The sequence below is a fragment of the Zonotrichia albicollis genome, chromosome 3, assembly GCF_047830755.1.
Source record: "Zonotrichia albicollis isolate bZonAlb1 chromosome 3, bZonAlb1.hap1, whole genome shotgun sequence".
Classification (NCBI taxonomy): Eukaryota; Metazoa; Chordata; class Aves; order Passeriformes; family Passerellidae; genus Zonotrichia; species Zonotrichia albicollis.
In genome coordinates this window covers 40,786,114-40,806,842 of record NC_133821.1, presented here as the reverse complement: position 1 = coordinate 40,806,842, position 20,729 = coordinate 40,786,114, and the positions used below count along the sequence as shown (strand labels likewise).

Sequence of the window (20,729 nt, the reverse complement as noted above, 5' to 3'; positions counted from 1 at the left end):
TTTTCAATATATAAGTAAGGTTAAGTGTCTCTGAAAAATTAGTGAAAGTATTGCTATGATCTTCTCACTCTCATTAAATCCTTACAAGTTACAAAATTTGCCTTTGAAGTTGCAAATGGGGACCAAGCACCAAAGAGGAAAATCTGGGCTTAATCTCATAAAAATAATCTGATGTTCATATTTCTAAACACTTAGTTAAGATGATGAAAATTGTAACACAGAGGGTTTTATCACTGAATATCAATTGCAGAAGCTCCCTTTAAATCCAATAACATGTAATTATATTTCTTTGTCACAAGAAATAGTCATCTGTTGCTCCTTACAGAGATGTTTCTGGAGTCTTAAACTTCTTAACATAGTCCTTTTTTTACTGTTTACTAACCTCAGTGAGTTCAAAGTTCTCACTCAAGCCAAAGTCACAGTGGACTCACAGTGAATTCCAACAAACTAAAGCTCTTGGAAGCAGTACAGATAGAAGAATAGATGTTGAAAACAAAAAACCAACCAAACAAACAAATGAGCAAGCCCCAGAAGCTAGTTGAGTTTCCTTTAAATTCAGAGTTAGTCTGCTTGGTATTTATTGCAGCGAGTGTACATTTAAGGAGGGTAATTCTGTTTTAGAAATCACTTTGAGTTTAAATGTTTACTTTTTTGTTCATGTCACTAGATTAAAAAAGGGAATAAAACTGTGATTTAAAAAGACAACAGAGATACCAAATGTCTAACAGCACTTGACAGAGTAAAAAATTTTCACAGCTACATGCTACAAATATCCCATAGATAGCCATTGACAGCCATTCATAATTATGACATAAATTGAAGCCCTAGCAATACACATTTTATCTGGTAACTTGAAATACCAGAAAATAACTTTGCTAAGCTTATCAGAAGTAAAGTTGAATAAAATTGTTCAAAAGCTTCTGCTGTCTGTTAATATTTGCTGAATTTATTTTGAAGACTTTTTAAAACAACTAAATCAAGCAGTGAAGTCACACTTCCTGCTTGGTCCTTAAACTTGGCAAAATGCACTCTACACTATAATCACTCTGCACTATAGGAAATACTTAATGCTTCAGAAATTAACAAATCTTTGTAACAAGAAATAGTTTTTACAAAGATTTAACAGTAGCAATGAAATATGCACTACATGTTACTAGGAGCTGGTAGAAGTTCAGCTGAAGAGCAAATGGGACATATACTTTTTCCTGGACCTTTAACAGAAAATGTAGAACATACTTTCTTTTCTGACTAATGAGAAAGATCAACAGTAATTCTGAGCAGTGCCCTAAATGCACCAGTGAACTCTTTTATTGGCCAGATAGCAATAAAATAACTACATGTGTTTGTTAACAAAAGATCTGTCATGAGCACAGTGCCAAGACTCTGCCTTCAGATATCCGAAAGCACTACTGGACACAGAAAATGCTCCAAGATACATATGGGTTTGCTAAGCATATAATTTTTCTGAATGTTTGAGACCTGCCTTTACTCTAAAGTGAAAGACATAAGATGGAAAACCACTGTCTGAAAATCTCAGTCAGCCTTTTGCATTAGGGAACTTTCTCTTTTCAGACAATAGATAGATTTTCAACAAGAGAAGGAAGCATTTTCCCCAAATTATTACATAAATAGACAAGATATATATTTTAAAATGTCTTAATAGATGACAGAAATATTTAGCATTCAGAAATGAGCAGTATGTGTCTTAGCTTCACTATTTTCATGCTATTCATAAGAATAATCTGTTTACAGAAACCATCTCTCACCTTACATTTCTAAGCCAGTTAGTCAGCCTTTCAGGAGGAACACTTTTTTATATCGGTGTTTTCATGGTGTCAAGCAAAAAGTGATCTTAAATCATGAAGGGGATACAAAGAAGGTAAATTCTTCACAAAACTCTCAAAAAACTCTCAAAAAACTTCTCGATGAAAAAAAAAATGAAAGGGCTCAAACTGGTCAAAACATTATCCTAACAAAATCTTTTGTAAGAGCAAAATAATCACTCTCAAATCCATCAGCATATACAACGGTTTGAACCTCTTACTAAGATTTACTGCATTCTTTAAATGTCACAATAGTCACACTGTTTTATGGTAACTAAACTGTTTATATTTCAGGAGAAAAACAAATCTAGCAGGGTAAAAAAATTATATCATACATATATCATCTTTTATGCTGACAGAATTATCCTAAAAGGCAAGCGGCCATCATTGAAATCAGAAACTGATTCCAAAATAAGACTTCTCTGTACAGGAGTGATATCATGCAATAAAAGTAAAATACAATACAATATTTATCACTCTACTGTCTGATGAAGACTGATTTTTTTTCTTGTTTTGATAGACTCATTCATTCTCTGATTTATCCTGAAACTACTAATTAACAATGGACTCAACTCCTAAGAAGGATTACATGTAGTTCTACAATTATATGTCTAGAAGATATGAATTATTAACACAAAGCTGCAGTAGATACTTTATGATTATGAACTAAATGATTATATTAAAAGCAAAATTGCTGAAGCATTTGTTATGCTCAGGTTATTATGCCAATAACTTTGCATTTTCTGGTATGATTATCTGAAATAATTTAAATTCATAGCTAGTTATGTCTGTTTCAGATTCAGGAAAGATATTATGATGCAATAATAACAATGGCTACTATGCCAGACTATTTTGCTCACTCTCCCTCATGTGGTGATGGATTTATAATTTAGAGCTCTCTGTGATGGAGGATGGATATTAAAAAGCAAGTTATCCCCTTTTATGGTGTAACACCTACACTAAGATAGCAAGTTCTGGTCTGTTCACTGTTTTATGCCATCTGACTTGACAAAATGACAGCAGCAGGCAGCCTTCCAATGCTTCCAGGCAGCTAGCCTGCCATTCAGTCCTCCCTAAAAGAAGTCTTCTGGGATCCAAGAAGAAGAAATCTGACAGCATGTAAACTGGTATCATTTTTAATTAATGTAGAATTCAATGCTATGTGACCCAAAACCAGGAGAGAAAGCTAGGGCATTACCAGGACACTATGAATTTGCATATTTCTCTGCTGTGGCTGTCAAGAAGTACAGCCTAATCCATACTCTGACACAAACTGAAAAAAGCACAATGCAAAACAGCAACGATCCACATGTCGAATTGGAGTTGTTCTTAATTAGGTCTCCAGTGGTATCAAATCTCATATTCAACAATATTTTATTGGTGACATTATTTCAAATATAATATTCAAACAAGCAGCTAAAGACATACCTGTTCAGAAAAAGTACTTTTCAACATTAAATCAGGCACAGGCAAAGACAGCTATTGTTGCTCAGCATGGAGAAGAGAAGGATCCAGGGAGATCTCATTGTGTCCTTCCATTATCTAAAGGGGCTTATAAAAAGGAGGGAGAGGGACTTTTTATATGGACAGGTAGTGACAGGATAAATGGTTTTAAACTGAAAGACAGTGTGTTTAGAATACATGTTAGGAACGGATTCTTTGCTCAGTCTGTGCTTAGGCACTGGAACAGGTTACCCAGAGAGGCTGTGGATGCCCCACCCCTGGAAGTGTTCAAGGCCAGCTTGGATGGGGCCCTGAGCAGCCGGGTCTAGTGAGTGGCATTCCTGGCCATGGCAGGGGGTTTGAAACTAGATGATTCTTAAGGACCTTCACATAACCCAAGCAATTCTATGACTCTATGGAATAAACTCTTTACAACTTAGTATTATCAGCTGATAATATTATATAATGGTGCCCAAAACCTACATGGAAATCAAATCTGGGTGTTAGGCCTTGTTAATCTTTGAGTCTGTGCTGCGGTTAAAGGCTTCTGTTGAGAGTTTCAGAATACACATGGTGGGGAAAAGGCAGAGTGTACAGGGAGGTAAATAATACTGTATGCCAAATCTTTGAAGATTTTTTATGTTCACTCAGTTTCTTCTGAAAAGACCATGCACATTCAGTGCAGGATGACCTAAAAAGAGATAAATTACAGCTGTACCTGTAGAACATTAACTCTTGTTGGAGTCACTACTCATTTACCTTCAAAGTCAGCCTGCTGAGAGACAAATTTGGACCAGGAATTGTTTTACTGCTGTGATGAGATCAAGATAAATTTCCTGTTATCATAGATTATCACATCAAGCTCAGCAGTGAAATAGTATTACTGCCTTTCTCTTACTTCAAGAAGTGTCTGGATAGGATAGAAAAGAAACCTAGTTACACATATCTTTCAATCTAGATATGGTCCTAGATCATATGGGAAAAAATGGTAAGAATATTATTCTATCACAGAATGGTAAAGATCTGTTTCTGGGCAAGCAAATGTAAAGCTACATAGTAAATCAACTGCAAAATAAATGAACGGTTATAAATATATATTTTTTAAACAAATTATTAGATAGATGTTCCAACAACTATTTTGTTAAACTAAGTATTTTTTTCCTATATTTTCTTTTGATTTCCTAATTTAACTTTCAGGATAAGGAAATTAGATAGGAAAATGAAAAACACATTAAAGACAATAGAAATATGATGTTGTAATGCAATAAATCAGGCTGATAGCAGGTTTGATAGTACAGAATTAAATGAAAAGCAAAAAATTTCAAATAGTTAACATACTATAAAGTCTTTGTGCTGTAAATTGAAATCTCCATAAACAATGTAAAGGATGCAAAGGCTTTAAATTATGAAGAATAGCTTTAATACTACATGAAAGCTTCAACCTGGGAGTTTGATCCTGGCTCTGGCCCAAGCCCATTCACAATATTTAGTGAATTCTTAAAGCCTATAGAAAAAATAGCATACATATATATATAGCTTAGATAGATTTTGAAATGGATAGATAATTTTATAGTGATGAACATCATTTTCAGTCTTTCAATAGATGAAAAATGAGGCTCTGTGCTTTAGTGAGAACAATGTCTCATCCAAACTTAGCAAAGGATCACAAAATAGTTTGGATTGCAAGGGACCTTGATGATGGCAATGTACCAAACCCCCAGGCAAGAGCAGAGATGTCTTCCACTGGAGCAGGCTGCTCAGGGTTCCATCCAACCTGGCCTTGCCAGTGCAGAGTGCAGGCAATAAGGTTCTACAACCCAGTCAATTTGAGCTGACACGCTCAAACTTCCTACTTTACTCTAAAAGAAAACTCATATGAATGTACCCACACAATGTTTGTAAAAAGGGAATGCACTGATCAATACTAAGAATTTTCTCATGCTTATGAGGGCTTTTTTTAAAAGATTGAAGAAATGCCACTGTATAAAAGATGTAATTATACTAGCAATTTGTTGAAAAAATATAGCTATTATTTGCAGGCATATTTCTCAGGTAATGAAAAGGAAATGTGTTATAAGGACATGATTATATTTAGTTTACAGTATTGTGACACTAAATCCAATAAATTCTTCCTATAAAATGAGAAGAAGGATGATGAATACAAAAAGTAGAAGGCAAAGGGAATTCCTCAGTAGTTGAGCAACTGAAAAAAAAAAGCAAGTGTGAAAACTGACTAGTTCAATTACAAATGCAATTTTAGAGGATAACTGGCAACTTTATGCCATTCCCACTAGTACTCTAGCAGAATCTAAGTTTCTACTTGCCAGCTGCCATGTCTGAGTTTCATGTTAAAAACTCTTCTTCAGCTAGCCACCCCACAAAATGCATAAAAAGCTTACAGAAATATAAATCAAGAATATGTAACATGTGATAATTTAGGACAAGGTATGTTCTTTTGTAACAAAAACATAAGAACTTCTAGAACCTGCTGACACCAAAAAATTTTTTTATTTGAACAGTTCAACTAGAAAATGAAGAAAACATTAAAGCATGCAAGAACAACCTGTCTACAGTTATTGGAAGTTTTTTCATGTGGATTTTGAAATTAACAACTTGCAAGAATATTGTTACCTATTTTCATAAATAACTAGCTCAAATGATATAAGGAAAGAAAATTAAAATGATCCACATTTAACACTTTTCAAATAACCACTATAAAAACTGCCCTACCAATCCATACTAACTGGTCAATATTATTTAATTGTTTGAGTTGCTTCTACAATGATTTAAACAGAAACTTAAATCCTGAAATATCACTTATATGGATAAATTGAAATGGATCTTCCAGGGGAAAATATTATTATATTTCTTAATGAGTTATGCTCAAACCCCCATTTTTTTCTCTTAATTTACTGAAAGAATACAGGGCCTGCAACTGAATTTATACTATGGTTCCATACGACTGTTCAACAGAGTATTTACATAAATTTGTAAAAGCCATCAGCACCTTAGAAGGCTTTAAATTTTAAACCTTGCATTTGTAGATATAGGATTAGCACAATATGACTAGTACTAAAAATAAAGCTTCCTTGTTTTGGTTTACATTTGAAGGATATTCTATAAGTCATACTGGAATGATGCAATAACTGTTCACTTAATTAATTACACTAACCTGTTGCTCTGGAAAGAAAAGGTAGCCTGGGAATGGAAGAACTGAAAACTTTTGCCTCTTTCAGACTAGAACATCTAGATGGACTCTGATGTTCTTCCAAGCTCACAGAAGGAGACGGCTCCAAGACTGCAGAACCAGCAGAGGTGGCATTAAGCTGGGAAAGAGTATCTCGTGCTTTCTTTTTTTCTTTTTTCAGCATAGTTACCAGAATATCTGCAACATATATTAAGGAAAATTTTTTTTCTTTTTTTTTTTTAAAGCAACTATCATCATTGTTTGTCCATAAGCCTTTTATTTTTTCCAAAGTGAAAAAATTCACATTATGGAAGCATATGTGTGAATGTGAAAATGAAGTTGGACATATTCTTTGCAATTATTTTCATCCACCTCAGTTTTTCCAAACAGCAGATTAGTTCTTACTAACACAATAACAAAGTCACACATTGACCACAATGGTTGATTCCATTCAATCAACTCCTGATAAAAGCATATTCAGACAAACAGGATCTTATTGCCATTGTGGTAGGCCCTTTTTATTTTTCAAATTCTGTAATAAAAAAAAAAATTATTACAGAATAACAAAAGAAAAAACCTCTTAATTTACAGGTAGCCTTGCAAGTATATCCTATCTGTAAGCTTTTCACAAAAGGTTCACTAAAATTCAGAAAAAGTCTTTATGAAATTTCTTGCAATAACACTGTGAATTTACTGGAAGTATATTAAATATAAATACATTTTGCCTAACAGCTCATAGAGGACATATAATGGAAATCCTGCATACATTCAATTAGCAACACTGAAGTCCCTGAGATCTGTTTTTTAATATGCTGCTCTTCTTAATCCTAATTAATCTTCTTAATGAACAGCAGAAATTCTAAGTAGCCTTTGGGGAATATTATTAACTAGACTAAGTAATAATAATAAAACACTTTCCAATTCAGTTTTTATGATAGCTTCTAGCTACGGTAGGCAAGAGGGAACTCATAGTTTATTCAACAGCTTCCATACTTTCCACCATTTCATCACATTAGACATGTTATTAATGTTCTAGTGATGATGCACTGTCACTTAGCCACTGCAGACTCCCTAAATCAGTCTTCTCTTCAAAGTCTTCCTATATTCTTTCTATTTAACTCTTGCATGGATTTGCACAAGTTTCTTCCTTTCACTTCTGTGAGCAAAGCTGTATAAATCTGTTGAGCAGAAGTGTGTTTGATAGAGATCTTTTGCTTTTTTTCTCATGCTAATGAAGTAATTCATGTCAGGAGGAAATGTTTCTGGGAACTCAGATCTTAAAATTTTCATTAAAAAAAAAACTGAATAAGTTTTTAAAAGAAAATTCTTTCAAAATAAATGAGTAAGTGTATTAGTTAAATTTATTTGAAACTGCACCTTGGAAAAACACAATCTTATCATCTGTGAAAGAGCAGAAATGGGGAAGCTTTCCTGCCACCTTAGTTCAGACAGGTAACATGCTACACCCCAATAAAAAATGCTGTTCTCATTTGACACATAAAACTGAGCTGGAATTGTTGAGCACAAAGAATGCAACCGAGTTTGCTCTTTACTAATAACTATGAGACAACCCCTGTTACCTTTACATTCAACAACCCCATATTTTAATTTCTCTGCTGTATTACAAACTTTCCCCACTGAGTAGCCACAAAGCTGGGGCTGTAGTGGCTGTGGCTAGCCCACAGGTCGGCCAAACTGCTAAAATACCTCCCACCTGTCATGCTGCAGTGCAGCTACTCATGTTTCCTGTGAGGCAGTGAAACGGACAAAGCACGTCTGAATAGTTTAGCACTTAATGTGTAAAATGATTTAAATTTAAATGTAAAAAGTACAAGTTTTATATTTGTTCTAAGGGCAAATTGCCCAGTAGTCCCCAAAGCAACACCTCATTTGGCTAAAAATAAGACACATAGGAAATTCTATTCTTTGTAAGGTATAGATTGGTCTTTATATAGCATCTTTATATGCTTTATATAGTTTCCCCCTCTAAAAAGTAGTTTAATTTGCTTGAGGAGAATGTTTTAAATGTGGCCTGATCCACAATATTTGGTTATTGGTTGGACCATTCTAAAGCGAAGAGGTGCTTGGATCCAGAATTTAGATTTTGGTAAAAATGGAAAGAGAAGCAGTTGCAAAGCAGAAGTCCTGTCACATAAAAGCTGGAAATTGAGTATTTCCTTTAACACAGCACAGCCTCTGTCACACAAAGAAAAATGGTTGTAAGATCATCTCAAACCCAAATAGTACTTTTTTCCCCACAAAGGATACTGATTTCATTGTCTCTTTGCTGCAGAAGTCCTTTCAGTTTTTCCAGTTCTTCATTACTGTTTTTTTCTTCAGAGATGTCTTCTGAGAGCAGTTTTTTACCTGAAGTCATTGGATGATTTATAATTTGCTATAAAGAGAAACAAAAAAGCACACTCTTTTAACTTTCCATCCAAGTCTCTATTCTATTCTGAGGGAGTCTAGCTATAGAAAGAAAGGTAAAACCTTTCTATAGTCTTGACAGAAAAAAATCATGCCACAGTTGACTGTCAAATTATATCCATTGAATCAAGTATGAAACAAATTGTATTCTTTAATCTTCATTAGCAAGGGTTCCATTTACTCTTTCTACACAAACTCCAGTGTTCTCTAGTATCATAGCATTAAAAATATAATTAAAAACTAATTATTTAAAAATAATAAATTCAAATCAGGAATGTATACACTGTTATATTGAAAAGACAATATCCCAAAATACAGAAAAGTATTATCTCCTATAATTTCACAATTATCAAGTGTATCTTGTTTTCTCAATATTTCAGAAGGTCTTGCAACCCCATCAGAAGAATTAGTGCAACAGGTAAAGGGATATAATGTTTTTAACCTACATTTTTACCTCTGTCAACATAGTTTGTCCAAAATAAAGCCTCAGCAATGCTGGAAATACAGATGAGAACATTTATCCATATAGAAACAACTTGTCTTGATTCCAGTAACTTCCAGTCTTACAATTTACTGCATGCTGGGATCCTGATGTTTCCACAAAACGCTGCTGAATTTCCCCATCTAAATTTAAGTTTTCTATGAGTCCTCCACACTATTTCAAGTTCAATTGTTTTACCCTTTCCCAGTGCCTCTCAACTACATTGAATTTCTTTTAACACTTTTAAACCATGAATATCTTCAAATTATTTTCAGAGTACCACTCACACTTTGATCCCCATTTAAAAAAAATACCTTCATGTAAATGAAGCAATACTTGATCTTCCGCATGTCAGCACCAACATCTAGAGAGCTATCAGGATCATTATCTTTGAGAAATGCTTCAATTAACTCATCCAACCTGGAAATTACATTTTTTGAAGAGACAAAAAGAAATTTCACAAACAAGGAGACAACTCTGCAAAGTGGCATGCCAAATACAATACAAAATGTACCAAGCTGCCTTATATTAATAGGCTATTTTTCTTCAAGGTCCATGCATTTGAAATGCACTTTTGTTCTGATTAATGAAACCTGGATTTGATACTGAAGATTCTACAACTGCATATCTGAACATACTGGTACATGCTAAGGAATAGTTCTTGAAAAAAAGCAACTTAGAAGTAATCTTTTCTTTTTCTCATTTATTTTGTAACCTTTTCCTCTTCTACTATCTCATAATTGAAAAGGCTTAAAATCTGCTCTCTCAGAAGACTACACTTTAAAATATTTTGGCCATAGGATTTGTAACTTAATATGATTATTTCTGCAAAAGAAAAATCAACTTATTTTTCTATTACAATAGTCAGCAGATAGCAGAGCTTTCATGCATAAATTACCTGCTCCAATAACCAAGTAAGGCAAAATATCTTCTAGTGCAGTTATTTATGCATTTCTCAAAGACCTACTGCTCCTCTGAGGAATGAAATATAATTAGCATTTTATTCTCTTGCAATGTGTTCTCTTGCAAGTCTTCCTTAGGGAGATACCGTTCAGTAATTTGGTCTTCATAAGACAATCTGGCACAGAGAAGCACCTTCTTTATTTTTTAAAACCAAATTAAAATTATCAGACCAGAAACCTATACTGGCGTAATATATCATGTTTCAGGCCAGATGTCGCATCTCTACAGATAGAGTCAGTCCTCCTCTTACATGCTGTCACCATCTTCCCAGGTCTCATATTTCAGGATGCATTGCAGTTCATTCTCAAGACAAAGGGAAGAGGATTTCTAAGCCCAAATTAGACTTTTAACCCACTTACTAAGGTATATTTCTGAGAAACTGCAAGTGCAAATTCAAAATCCATAAACTGGGTTCAGATTTATGGCTTCCTGGTTCCTGACAAATGTTCTTTGCTATTTAATAGGCAAAAGGCAGGCAACAGAGACAGGCATATGCCCTGTAAAGCACAATTATATAATTTTAAATATTTATTTAGGTTATCATCCTCAGAAGATTAACTTAAGTTCTGAGACTGAGCCAGGGAATCTAAGGTAGCTGCATCAAGTGCCCAAGAAGGGCAAGAGTTCATCTCTGTGCCTAGTGTTTCTTTTGGAGTGTTTTGTTCATCTCCCCACTATATATGCAAGCCCTCTGAATGTCACTTCATAGTCATTTCAGTCACAGGATTGGGAATCTTGTTGCCGTTTTATTATCAGAATCGCTTTGTTGTAACCACATAGAAAAATTGTAGCCATTACAATATCACAGCATGCAAAGCTGACCCTAGAGTGTGTTTTGTGGAATTCTTCACATTACAGTAATAGGAAATTCCTGCTGGAGAGTGAAACAATAACATGCATGACAATCTGAAAAAAACCCTAACACTATTTTCTGGAGAAAATAATGCAGCAGGACTGGAATGAAAATTGGAAAACATTACAAAAACCTTTGGTATTTATCTCCTCTAGAGATAGCAAAGTGGCAACACACAGAACAGAAGAAAAAGGAAACAAGAAGATTAGCTTCAAACAAACTTTGCTTTCTCATTTTCATAATTTCACTTAAATAGCAAAAGACATATATGTTGTGTATCCCACTCATCAAATGTCCAAAATTCACAACTTCTTAATTTATAGGCCACTTCCTGAAGTCAATGTGAACTGTACACGTGGAGAGCTTGAAGGAGAGGATATTTAAAGAGAAATATTAGCTACAGAAATATCATTGGCATTGACTTGCTTCTCAGCTGAAGAGATAAAATTTACTCAGTAAAATAACCCAAAATTTTAATTATTGCTACATGATTTTTCACAGCATTAAGAGTACAACAAAACAGAAGCCAATAGCACAGAGCTACTCATGCTCTCTGCAGACACACTAAGCACAAAGAGCAGGAGAATTAATCCTTCATCCATGGAGGCAGGTATTTGTGTAAGCACTGTGAAAAAAGAGGCATTTATACTTTTAATGAGAATATGATTGTGATTACACAGAGTCAGTATTTTTCACTGTCTTAAGCACCTTATTGGTTTCAGTAAGTAAGAGGAAATAACTAAAAAATGGTTTTTGATAATCAGATTGTCTAGACTGACTGTATGAAGTCATCTACACAAATGGGCCTTTATCTTCAACTAGAAATTATGAGGGAGATGTTTTAACCTTTCAAAGATTATCTGGTTGCCCGGGATATACCCATACTCAGATTACAACAGATTTGGGCTATGGGAATCAATCATAAAAAATTGCCATGACTTGCAATTACAATTACTATAATGTGAAAATATTTCTAGGGAAAGATAAAGAATATATAATTCCTGAAACATAATGTTCAATTTTTTAAAATTATTATTGCAGTCAAGAGTCAAGGTTCATTTGTTAAGTGTAGCAAACTAGACAAGCTGTAGTTATAGATATAAACTGTTATTTCCTCTCTCTCATGTTACCTTTTCTGAATTCTTGAAAAATCACAATAATATAATTCATGTTTTGATTTCCAAGTAGTACATAAAAGCCAAAAGAGATCTAAGCACCAAAAGACTGAGTCAAATCTAAAATAGCACAGTGTAAATCTGAAGTTATAAACAAATTCAGCCTCTTTCTTAGTTGTAGGAAAACCTAGATAGTCACTAAATTTTTAGATAAATGTTCAATATTTCATTGTTAAGACTGAGAACAAGATGAGGAAAAGACCATCCAAGTCTAAATGCTATGGATAAAACAAAAATTAAAATAAATAAATAAAAGAAAACCAGCCATGCAAAACTCCATGACTTCTAGCAAAAGAAATCACTGCCTCTCTCACTCTTTGAGGTTTCCATGTAAAAAACACCAACCAGAACTCTTTCTAAAATAAACACAAAGTCTGGCAACACACTGGACATTATAGGACTTCTTCCAGAAAATTGAAGCAATAAACAAAGGTTTATTTAAACAATGCAATGCAGAGGCAACTTGAAGATTCTCTTCTCAATGAGTAGATCTTAGTAAACTGAACCATCTTTTGTTTAACTGATTCAGCAGCTCAAAGACCGTCAAAACAACAAATGAATTTATACAGTTCAGATCTTCAGTTTTATAAATTAAAAGTAGACAATGCTACTTCATTTTCAGAAATATTTACAAGATTTTTCAAGGAGACAATGAAGAATCACAGGGCAAGGGAAAAAATACAGGTGAGAATAAGCATAAAAAAGGAATACTGACTGTACATTTACCTTTTCCTAAGATATATTAGACAAGGTATATCTGTTTGGTAGGTGGCACAAAAACAAATGACAACAGAATTTACAAGAGGAGTATCCTTTTTATTTCTCATATTCCTGACAAAATCAGTTTACTATTTTTCTCTAAATATTCCATAAAATTAAATATATAGAATAAATGAAAACTAGAGCACAGAATTATATAAAATAGGGCTGTAAAAGATCTATGAAATTCATTTAGGGCACCTACAGTTACAAGCCTAGAACAATTTTTTTGGTCAAAACCATGCACAAACTGTAGTCATCCTCCAATAGAGACAGTGAGAAAAACCTTTTTGAAAATAAAGGAGAGCCAAAATAGATTTCCTTTTTCATTCTGTTACTTTCAAGAGATGGATAATACCATTCTCCTTAGCAATAATAGCATCTTCTGAAATAGTCACCTATGTTTGATCCTTAGCTTTCTACAAGGAGAATGCATATTGATCTGTTTTTCTCAAACCAAAGACTTTTGCAAGAAAATGTCAGCAAGAATTGAACCAGAACAGATTAAACATCCCAACACTGAGCAAAGTAGCATCCAGCTGTTCAAGAGTAGCAAGAAACTCATAGAGAAAAAGAAGCCCTGAGAACTTTCTAGCAAATCTTCCTTTACTGATCTACTCAGAGATATGGGTAAGTGGCAGAACAAAGGCAATATGAAATAATGAGGTAAAATAAAAATAGTCTTTTTCTAAAGGTTCATTTTTTACTCAGTCATAGTAGAATAAAAAAGGCATAGGAAATAAAGTATTTTTAGTCATCTATTGTGGCTCAGTCCTAAGACCATACACCTAGTCAGTCAGTATGTCCTGTTTTCTGTAAGAGCTGTGAACTAGAGTTTCTTTCAAAAAGACCTGAGCAATTAATTCTTTTATTAACTTATGCTTTTATGCTGAGAATAATGGCCAATATTTTTATGTTCTCTCAAAACAGAAATTATAAAATAAAGCTGCCCAAAGAAGGGTGGTTTGATAATGAAATTGCCAAAGGAAAGAGCATGCTGGACACAGAGTACATATCATGTTTGAAAAATTTTTAAGCATGTGACTGAGATTTTCCTCTCCCCAAAACAACCCAGGCTGAACCTTGATTTCCCCGTTACACAAATTGTCAAAAGTCAATTGGAAAATAATTTAGAAAAATCATATACATAGGTTCTATAAAATGATTGAGAATGCCAAGGTAACTCATAAACTAGAGGGAAGGAAAAAATGTTTAAATGCTTTGGTTCAAGCATATAATGAAAACCAGCTAAAATCAAGAAGAAAAAAAATCAACTAACAAACATACCAAAACCACTTTCCATAACATTGAATATATGTGAACCCTCCTGCTTACAGTATGATATTATGTTTTCCTTTCTTGACTGTATTTTTGGAGAGCAGCACTACAGCAGTCCTGGACCTCCCTGTTATATGAAAGATGGACTACAGAAGAAATAAATTCCTGTTTTGACATTCTATTTCTCTGTTATAACTTACAAAATGAGCTTTGCAAGGAAGGTATCAATTGATAGCAAAAAAAAGTCCCCCGATTAAAATTCAAGACAAAGTCCTAGTAATGAAATTACACCAAAAACCTTGTAACAATACCTATCACTCACTGAGGCAGAAAACCAGATAAAGAAATGCTTTCTGTACTATCATCTGAAGATCAACATCAAGAATTTTGTATACACTGGAGAGACCCTTATAAAAAAAATACTTATAGCTATGAATTCACACTGTTCTGCTTTTAAAGCCAGATTGATAGGAATAAACTATGATGGAAGCTGTTTAATTAACTGAAATTCAATAGAAACCTAATCATGGAGCTAGGTACAAACACTGAATTGAAAATAACTGAATTGCTTACTTGTTACACTTAACTGCTTCAGTGGAAATATGCGATATGTATATATATATATATATATATATGTATTTGGTACTCTTCCAACATAAGATGGTCAATTTATTTAAATTTGAAGGGATTTTGTTATGCTGGTGAGTTGTATCAGAAAAGGCTCCATTTATCTGAAATAGAAGTACCTAGCCACAAGATACTTACATTGAAAGTATTAAACCAGTATTAAAAAAAAATCCCCAAACCTAAAAGTATATTTTAGAAATCCTAAAAAGTCAATTTTTGTGTGTAAGCAAATATTAAACTAATAATCTTTCATTTGTTGTAGTTAATAACATTAGCAAGCCAGATGCTGCATTCTTCATTAGTTTTAGCTTAGTAAGGCTCTAAAAAATGTTTTCATGCAGAATTCCAGAATCAAAACTGGAATGTGGACAATCACTGTTAATTTTACATGACAGGAAAATAAGTATCATATGAAGAAGTCTCATAACTCATGGACATGCAAAGTGACTCCCTTTTTTCTCTTTTCTCTTGTATGCTGTAAGGTAAACTACAGAGCAGTAAATATGGTTTGATGTTATTAAAGTAAATGGAGCATCCAAGGTTATTTTTAATAGATTTCTGTTCCTTTTCTACTGCAATGTTTGCCCTGAGAACAGCAGGCCTAACTTACATTAATAAGAGCAAGGGTATGCTGAAGACTATTGCCAGAACCCTGCTGTATCAGAAAGAATAGTTTTCCCAACAGAAATTCTCAGAAGGATGAAGAACAGGGAAGTATGAAACAAAAACTAATTTTCTGTGAAAAACAGCAATAAACAAAGAATGGGTCTTTCTTTCTCAGTGCTCATCAGAAAAAGACCCAAAACCAAACAACAAAACCCCAAATAGGAGCAAAAGATTAGACACATGCACAAAAGTTTTAAAGTCAATGTCAAGGGAACAGTATTAAGTGATTTGCAAGATTAATTTAAAACTAATTTTGATAGTGGCCCTTTACATATTAACCTAGTACAAAAAGAAAAGTATTACAGTGCTGATCCAGGCAGGTTTGAATCATGATAACAAAATGTGAAACCACAAGCTGTGTCAAGCACAAGTCCTTGTGCTGATGCTTGGAAGAAAACTCACAGTAGAACAGTCATAAACAGTTGGGATGGAAACGTGTTAAACTAACAGTGCTCTTTCATTAGTGACTGTAAATCAGGCCCAAGTTCTTAGTGGAGCCTTCCCCTCTTTATATCTTTTCTTTTGCGAATAATGTAAACACACACTGCACTGCAGCTCAGAAACAGCTTTTACATTATCAACTTTATTTCTCTTCTGTTACTTTCCACCCTTCAGAAATTCTTCTTTAAGGAAGAATGCTTGCTGATTAGACTGCACATAAATCACAAAACTTTTCTACCCACATTACTTCAGATTCCATGCAATTTTTCTGATAGCACAACTTCAGAATGATTAACTGAGCACTGTACTATTTCACTTCTACCCATTCATTAAATAACACGCACCTATATTTTTTCTAAAAATCTGCTTCTGAATCAGTCACTTGTTTGGATGAACCAGGGTGCAAATTACACAGCTGAAATGCATCAGAAAAGCACTTCCAGCCAACGGAGTAAGTTTTTAAAGTCTGGAGCTCTCAATAGCTTGCAGGATGCATAGTCTCAAAACACAGATTTGGAAGGACTTGTTTTGACCTTGCTTTATGTGCCATGATTCATTCCTGAGAGAACTTGCCTTTTAACCCCTGATCACTGACACTGTATGTTATGTATCAAAATTAAGTCCACTTAAATAACAATTAATTTTGTGTGTCAGTTGTGAACTCTGTCATGAGCAAAAATCTAAGTTTATGAAAACTAGGCTGCTAACAAGGCAGCTAATGAAGAACTTGTGGCAATTAGAGAGTTCATTTCAATTAAACAAGTTTGTTTACCTTGACTTTGCAATAGTTTTCCTATTGGTAACATAATTGGTATCAATTTGTTTTAAAATATATTAATTCCAAAAATTATTTTAAAGTTTAATAATAATGTCTATATTGTTTAATTAGGAATGCCACATCTCTAAAAGTTTTACGAATTCATTGATCTAAAACATGCATGACAGTGGAAGAAGAATGACTATTACATTTAAGAACAGCTAACTTGAATCTAAATCAGCTTCAAGTGTGCATCAGCATGGGAAGACCATGGAGATTCAAAGTAGTGGATTCTATGAATAATGCTATGTGAGATAGGGAAAAAAGGAAAGGTATTTCCAGGCATAGTTGTGAATGAAATGACAGAAGGTAAAAGTACACAGAATACACCCAGCTTGCCCAGAGAAGAGCTGGTATACATTGCTGACAGGTAGTACATATGACAGCTTAACTGACATATATAGAGGATAATTCTGTATGCTGTGTCCAGAAATTACTGCTTAACCCCTCATTTAACAAAAGTGTGCTAACTCCTGGGTGAAATAATAATAATTCATGTAAATAGTGAAAGCAGTTAAATAAGCCTTTGTACAATTACTTCAGTTGATATTTCATAGAATAGTTCTATTATCATAGCCCTGGTATAGGCTGCATTGATTTGGTTCAGTCTTAGACCAGGGTAGTAAGTAAGAGCAGTAAGCCTTTGAGTGTCTTACGCTTCTGCAGACTGGAAGATTTACACAGTTTTGAAAAATATCTATATAGTGCTCTAACAACTACATATTATAGGAGATTCTTCTGAATTAGAGGGCTACCATGTGGCAAACAGATGTAAGACGAGTTTCTACACAGTTGAAAAGCATTCATTTCAATGATGAAATGCACACAGCTCTAAATCTTTGTATCAGTAAGAAAAGGGGTAGTTTGGACTGGACAATCAAAAGACCAAGGCTGGTTTATGAGAGAAAAAGGTGCCTACTGCCTTTAATTCTACACATGCAAATTTTTTTTTTTTCAGAGAAGAAACATGTCAAGTAGCTTGCTGAGTAGATGATTTCCTTCTTCAACAGCACTTTATAAAAACAATCCAAAAGCGCATACAGAAAGGAATGCTACTCACTGCCAGCTAATAATTGTGGCCATAACAGTAGTTATGTTCTAATCACTGGAGTATATATAAAAGTAGCAAGAGAAAACCAACCTTTTTTTAATCAAAATTTTAAAAAATCAAAATATCCACAAAGTAGGAAGAACTTGAAATAAAATGAAATTACATAGGACAAGCATAATAGAAATTCAAAGAAGCCAAAAGTACTCATATGGATGAACACCAAGATAATCTTACAGTTTAGAAGACAGAAGTAGTTAAAAAACTCTGTAAAGTATCACTTACAGGCTATTACTTACAAACTCAAAAGAAAAACACTACCAAAAAGTATTCAAAGTTCCAAAATATGCAAACAGATATTTAGTGGTACCTTCAGAAGAATGCACATGACCAAATATTCAGTGAATTTCAGTGAGATTCCAAAAGCTTCTATGATCACATTTGGTCATATATACTTGAAAATTTGCTCCAAGATTTTTTCAAACATATAAATAATCAATGGAAGCTATGTTATGTTTTCTCCATACAACTCATTAATGTGTTTATTACACTATTACTGTTGAAACCATATAACATTAGATGACTGGTATAATTTTGAACACTAAAAAGCAGGACACAGTCCATCATCTACTTCCCTCCCACCCCCATGCTGAAACAAACTTGCTATCCTTTGAAAAGAACTTTACAGTTTATTGTCTCTGAATAGTTTCAATGTAAAAAGTGATCAGTTTAAATAAGATTTTTTTCCCCTTCTTTCAGGGGCCTTGGAACAAAAAGCAGGATCACAGAAAATTATTTACAATTTAAGCACATAGCTTAGCTGCATGCATTAGGAATCTGAGTTAACATGAGACATCTTAAGACTACTTTATAGCTAAGGTAGCTTGTTTTCTCTTGAATACTGCCTACACAGTTCATGTTGGTCAATCTGCTAACTTCTACATCTATAGTCTGCAAAAGTGTGTTGCCAAAAGGCAAGGTGATATGTCTTTATTTCTTCCACCTTGCAAATGAAATTGAACACTGACATCAGCAAATAAGAACATTTGCTCAGCTTTGTAAAAGAAGCCATTTGTTCAAGAGCTTAACTGAGTAACTGTTAAAGGTCTATATTGTACAACAGTGCAATATTGTTAATACTATGATAGCATACAGATGTCACTATGTTGAAACAGAACAAATGTAAGACAGAAGTAATGAGATCTCCAGGACTTGAGTAACATGAACAATATATATGACTGTTGAAGTAAAAAATAGAAGTGTCTGTAATAACATATGTATCTCAAAGAAATAAGGTAAAGTTATTAATAAATTAAAGCGCTAAGCCCAGTACTTCCGGGCCTGTTCTCAGAGATTTCCAGCTGGCAAAACTCTGGAAGCGTGGGTTCTCTGGAACATAAGACATTGATTTGAAATCCTGACTTTCTGGGCACATACTGAAAATTGCTAGTGAGCTCATTTATATTATTAAAATAAATTGCAAATTATTCAAACAGGACTTTCCCTTTTACTTTTGGCATATTACTCACAAAAAAAATCATTTGAAGATAATTTAATTTTATTCTAAACCATAATGCTGAAACCTGAAAGAGTACAATTTCCTTGTATTTGGGATGTAGGATGTTATTTTCTACTTTTTAAAAATAGTTCAAAGAGCTCCTTTTCTACATTTTTCCCCTTAAATATGAAACTAATTCTTCAGCTCAAAGAAATATTTAGATCAGCCTTTTACTGCTGAGGAAATAGAAGACAAGATCCAAAGCAAGCAATTCAGATTTTGGAAGCATTTTATGAAGTACATTCTGAACCACTTATGTAGTCTAGCTGAAATTTTTAAGCTTTGCTTTTTAGATAAACAAAATGAGAGCAGAAGAATTGATTTATGTTTAACATTTATGAGAACAAACTAATCAAATGAAAAATATGACACAGTAATGCAAGTGCTCACCATTTAACACAGAATTCTGAATTCCAGAGAGCTGTAGCTTTAGTCACACAATTGATAAGGTGCATCATATTATACTTTACCATTTCCAAAAGTCAAGAGCATTAGTTTTCCATTTTGTTTTAAAGTTAGTGAATAGTAGCGTGACATTGTAGCAATTATGAGGAAAGCCTATTTGACAGATTTTTTCCTTCCATTAAATGAAAAAAAAATTAAAATAAATCCCTGAAGAATTTTGATTTTTGAGGGAAAAAACAATAAAGAATGAAAATCAGCTTATTCATAGGCTACCTGCAAATATTTAGCAATTCCAACTGCATTGAGTAGCCCATCAATTTCCTTTGGAATGCTCTGAATGTAAACAAGTAGAATGAAGCTCATTGTTATGAGAAATGTTCAGCATTTCTTGACTTAGTAAGTCAAGAAATATACAAAATATCATTTTCACCTATTATTAACACTTGTTTCCTGGGTAATCACTAACACCTAATTCCTGCAACATATGTAGAGAGCAAAAAAACCTATACAATACCATAAGCATTGTGTTAGACTAAAAAATATTGGATCTACACACATACTACTGGGCTTGGTTTCATTTTGGCATCTGTCTTCTACTGAAAAGTGCCTGAGATAAAGTATTGTGTGGGACAAAAACAATAAATGTGTACTCAGTGCATGGAGTTTCTCACTGACATGTTTTGTACCTTTGACCATCAGTGCTCAGCATCAAAGAATTAAAAAAAACCAACCCAGGATCAGAATAGTCTCCGCAGATTAGTTTTGCTGTGATCTCTGT

General features: G+C 33.7%; 1 protein-coding gene across 5 annotated transcripts in view; it reads right to left on the bottom strand.

Moving 5' to 3' along the window:
* The window catches only part of KIF6 (kinesin family member 6), a 156,570-nt gene that overhangs the window by 84,521 nt on the left and 51,320 nt on the right, over positions 1–20,729 (bottom strand). For all 5 annotated transcript variants that reach the window (XM_074537230.1, XM_074537229.1, XM_074537226.1 and 2 more), the window contains 3 exons: positions 9,676–9,781; positions 8,722–8,848; positions 6,439–6,651 (listed from right to left, as the gene is read on the bottom strand). In XM_074537230.1, the coding sequence (XP_074393331.1) occupies positions 6,439–6,651; positions 8,722–8,848; positions 9,676–9,781 (446 nt within the window). The remainder of the gene's footprint in view (positions 1–6,438; positions 6,652–8,721; positions 8,849–9,675; positions 9,782–20,729) is intronic.